The sequence below is a fragment of the Urtica dioica genome, chromosome 12 (genome assembly GCF_054948205.1).
Source record: "Urtica dioica subsp. dioica isolate 48M chromosome 12, U.dioica_male_clone48M_v1_H2, whole genome shotgun sequence".
NCBI classification, from domain to species: domain Eukaryota; kingdom Viridiplantae; phylum Streptophyta; class Magnoliopsida; order Rosales; family Urticaceae; genus Urtica; species Urtica dioica.
The window spans coordinates 414,267-418,514 of record NC_142767.1 but is presented as its reverse complement, the minus strand read 5'-3'; the positions used below and the strand labels follow the sequence as shown (position 1 = coordinate 418,514).

At 35.1% G+C, this 4,248-nt stretch overlaps 1 protein-coding gene across 2 annotated transcripts; it reads left to right on the top strand.

Moving 5' to 3' along the window:
• The first annotated feature begins 1,587 nt into the window (after positions 1 to 1,587).
• Positions 1,588 to 3,364, top strand: LOC149378620 (Acid phosphatase/vanadium-dependent haloperoxidase-related protein). 2 transcript variants are annotated; one of them, XM_089603373.1, is made up of 6 exons: positions 1,588 to 1,838; positions 1,956 to 2,090; positions 2,501 to 2,538; positions 2,635 to 2,701; positions 2,825 to 2,935; positions 2,966 to 3,364. In XM_089603373.1, exons 1-6 carry the CDS (start codon positions 1,644 to 1,646, stop codon positions 3,137 to 3,139), a joined length of 720 nt encoding a protein of 239 aa, XP_089459499.1. In that variant the 5' UTR covers positions 1,588 to 1,643; the 3' UTR covers positions 3,140 to 3,364. The 2 variants fall into 2 exon arrangements, with proteins under 2 accessions (XP_089459499.1, XP_089459498.1); XM_089603372.1 differs by having other exon boundaries at positions 1,589 to 1,838; positions 2,825 to 3,358.
• Positions 3,365 to 4,248: the final 884 nt, after the last annotated feature.

The following is a 4,248-nucleotide window of genomic DNA, read 5'->3' as shown; positions in this document are numbered from 1 at the left end:
AATAAAATACCATTAAATTTAATTCAAAATTAATTGTTAAGAGAAGAGAATTCTCTTTTAAGGGAAGAGAATTTCTCTTCCCTTTTAGTAGAGAATTCCCTAAAATAAGGGAAGAGAATTTCTCTTCCCTTATTTTGGGGAATTTTCTAACAAAAGAGAAGAGAACACGCGTTCCTTCCTTTTGGCACCGTTTAGATTGGAGGAACAAATCACATCATATTTGGTGATTTGCCGTGTGATTGCACATGGTTTTAGAGATAGATGAGTAAGAAAATTGTTTGTAAGAGTAGTTTTATTTGAAAATATGATAAACTTTTAATTTTAAATAAAATGTATATAACCAGTCTAATTTTAATATTTGGTAGTAATTAAGTTTACAAAAGTAAAATGTCTCTTATATCAAGGCTGCTGAAATTTAATAGGCATAAAGTACAAAGTATACCGAATGTGCATTCAAATAGCACAAATTTAACGTCGTGACTCGTGAAACGTGCAAGTAATGGTCACATTTACTACATCTTTTAACTTTTTGTTTTATCTTTTTCTTAAAGTTAGATGCACCTTCGCAGTTAATTAAGTTCAAAGAATTTATTCGTAATGACGGTATAACTTACACAATTCAATTAAAGCAGTCAATTAATGTTATCTGTTTAATAAGTTTGGGTCAATTTCGAAATAAAAAATATATATGTATTTATTTAGAAATAAAATATATAAATAAAGGGAAAATAACACATTTATACCCTGTGTTTTAGTGAAATGTCGACTTTAACCCTCGGTTTTAAAAAATGTCGAGTTCATACACTCTGTTTAACTAAAATAACAAAATTATACCCTCTTTTTTTAACTAAAATGACAAAACTATACCCTGAAATGAATAACAACGTCACAAATCTCCCTTTCATTGATATTAACTCTTATATAAGAAAAACCGAATCAAATCTAAATCAGTACCCTAATTTCCAAATTCTCAATTTTGAAATAAAAATAGCCTTAAATTGAAATTAAATAATAAAACGCATACCTTCTAAGAGATGACTTCATTCCGTGTTCGAATTGTAACTCTAAATCATTGATTCTCTGTTCGAATATGCGATTTTGATGACTATCAACTATCGATGTTTACCCATTTGCCTCTTTCTGTGTTCTTCACGATTAAGAGACTGTTGTTTATTTTTTTAGTTTTTAAATAAATTACATATATGGCGCGAATGACTAAAGATAATTGATGTGTATATATAAACACTATAGTCAACGTCAATGAAAAATCAATAAAAAAAAATTTCGTGACACTGTTGTCTATTTCAGTGTATAATTTCATCATTTTAGTTAAACAGAAGGTATAATTTGTCATTTTAGTAAAACAGAGGGTATGAACTCGACATTTTTGAAAACCGAAGGTTAAACTCAACATTTCACTAAAACACAGAGTATAAATATGTTATTTTCCCATAAATAAACAATATGGCAAATAGGAAAAGCGACGTATGTAATGTAACTTGACTTAAAAAAAATGTAATGTACTTTTTTTTTTTTTTTTTTGAAGGCAAGAATGTTATGGACTTGACTTGTAATTATCACTATTATTATTATTATTTTTAAGTAATTCTATTGGCTTTTCAGAGACAAGAAGACACAGAACAATGCATTCTTGGAACAGCATTTCCAGTGCCTCCTCTTCTGTTTCTTCTCTGACTTTTTGCCCTTTTCCCAATCCCAAAAACCCCCAAAACGCACTCTCAACAAAACCCATCTTCTTCTCCAACCCAAGAACTCCACACAAGACCGCTCTCAGAGCTCAGCTCTCTGACCAAATAGCCGAGCTTGTCCATAACAAGGTCTAGACTAATTCTCGGTATTATTTAATTTTTTTTCTTTTCTTTTCTTGTTGTCCCATGTAATTTGCAAAAATATCCAAAGACATAAACTTTGGTTTCTCTGTTGTGTTTTGATAGGTTTTGGTGGCAGCTGGTGTTTCAGCGGCGATTGGGCAACTCTCAAAGCCTTTCACGTCTGTGATTCTCTATGGCAAAGACTTTGATTTCAAAGCCGTTATTCAAGCTGGTGGTTTTCCTTCAACCCATTCCTCGGTAATATTTTTTTTTCCTACTAGTTTTCAGGTTTGAGAATGTCATTTTTTTTTTTGGCTTTTTTAGTAAAATATAGTTGAGCATTGGTTATCACAAAGGTCGTTTTGCTTAGTTTAGAAATCAACCGAAAATCTGGGTTTTAATCATTGATGTGGTTAATGCAATATGCTTATTGTTAGAACTCTGATTAAGAAATTGGCTTCTACATGTGTTCCAAATGCTTGGAAAAAATTAGAAGAGTTTGCTTTCTACCTGAAAAAAAAAAAAAAAAAAAAAAAAAACTATGAGTCTGCTCACCGTTTTTTTTTTTTTTTTTTTTTTTAAATTTTGGAGGAGGCAAATGAATTAGTATGGTATAATGGTATTGAATAATGATCTGACATTGTGTGTTAAATATTTGGCATGGATAGGCGGTTGTAGCTGCAGCGACATGCCTTGGTCTTGAAAGGTAATGCGACTTGCTGATTAAAATTGTCTGCATGTAATTATCGATTTCCTAACAAATTTGGGTTCTTTTTTACTATTTTTTTTTTTTTTTGCGCAGGGGATTGTCGGATTCGGTATTTGGTATTACCGTTGTTTATGCAGGCCTTATTATGTACGATGCCCAGGTATACTTTTCGACACTATTAACAAACCCAACGGCTCACTTAAGAACTCTTTTCTTAAGTGCTCTTATTCGTCACAGGCTCATTTTGAATTTGAGGTTTTTTAAGGTAGTGTGTGTGTAACAGGGCGTTAGAAGGGAAGTGGGAATGCAGGCAAGATTGCTGAACAAAGTCCTGAAATCAAGCAGCCGAGCGGACTCCATCATCGACTCTCAGGCGGGGACATTAGACAATCTGTCGTCCCAGCCAAAACGTAATACCCTTTTGGTGTCCAAGTTGGAGAAGACGAAAATGCAGGGCTCGAAAGCCCAAGGGTTTGGAACGAGTTTAAACGCCTCTTTTTTGCCGCTGAAAGAAGCAATTGGTCACACAGAGGTGGAAGTCATAGCTGGTGCTTTCTTGGGTTTCTTGGTTAGCTTGGCTCTCAACACCTTTGTTTGATACGATATCATCATCGTATATTCTTTCTAAGGCTACATCAATGACATTCTATCACAATTTTTGCATGAAAGATTGTTCAGACTTGCTTACTTCTGTAGTCTCACCAGGTACAGGCTCGTTACAAGCTCATAATTCATGATGTGCGTTTCACCCCAAAAACTAAAACATTGCTCTTACTCCTTTAATTATCATTAATAAATTATTTTCCGAAAGAATATTCCGGAATTTAATTTAATAAATAAATTCTCAAGGATGAGAATTATTTCCGAGAAACCTTAAATATATTTAAATTAATCAAGAACGAACGAGAAAAATTCTCGGTTTAATCATGTAATTAAAATCCGTTCGATCATAGATTTAATTAAATAATTATGTGATGAATGATATAATTATAACAATATTCGGGACTCATTTGAAAGGAATTTTTGATGTGGGGTCGGTTTGAGGTCAAGAGAGAAAGGAAGGATTTAATGAATAAATTCTGAATTTTTGTTCATATAAATAGAAATCTTTCTCTCCCTCTCCGGCCGCCAAGAACCTCTCCGGCCGGCTAACCACCATCACCAACCTCCTCCAGTACTGCGTGCGGTACGACACCACAACTTTCCACGCCTCTCCCGGTGCGATACAAAATCCACCGCACCTGTCTACCTCGAAACCATCGACCCCGCAATCTCTTCCCGACACCTTGATTCTGCGCACCTCCACCGGCAAGTCCCCCGTGTTGTTCGCGTAAACCTCTTTCAACACCGGCTCCCAACACGCCGACGATACGTTGAACTCTATGCTCCGAACCGCCTCCGAACCTTGGTGCACAACCATCGAAACCGAGGCCCCCACCCCCTTCACAGATATCCACTCCACCCCAGACAGATTGTTGCGCAGCGAGCCCAAGGACGGAACAGGATCGGCCCCAACACTGCACTCTCATGCGCCTGAACAGAATATGCTGAAATCACGCAAGGACATTTGATAGCTTTTTTGAGGACAAAAACTAGATATTTTACAATACATTCAATAGATACAATTGTTGTAATTATATGATTCGTTGCGTACAGACCCTATTAGCGCATTCTTCATTATATAAAAGGAAATTAACATATAGCAAT

What these genes read in the sequence shown, in the direction of transcription:
- LOC149378620 (XM_089603372.1), top strand. Translation starts at nt 1,644, where the DNA reads ATGCATTCTTGGAACAGCATTTCCAGTGCCTCCTCTTCTGTTTCTTCT. An exon ending in CCGAGCTTGTCCATAACAAG is followed by an intron (nt 1,839 to 1,955) that starts GTCTAGACTAAT and finishes GTGTTTTGATAG; the next exon opens with GTTTTGGTGGCAGCTGGTGT. An exon ending in TTCCTTCAACCCATTCCTCG is followed by an intron (nt 2,091 to 2,500) that starts GTAATATTTTTT and finishes TGGCATGGATAG; the next exon opens with GCGGTTGTAGCTGCAGCGAC.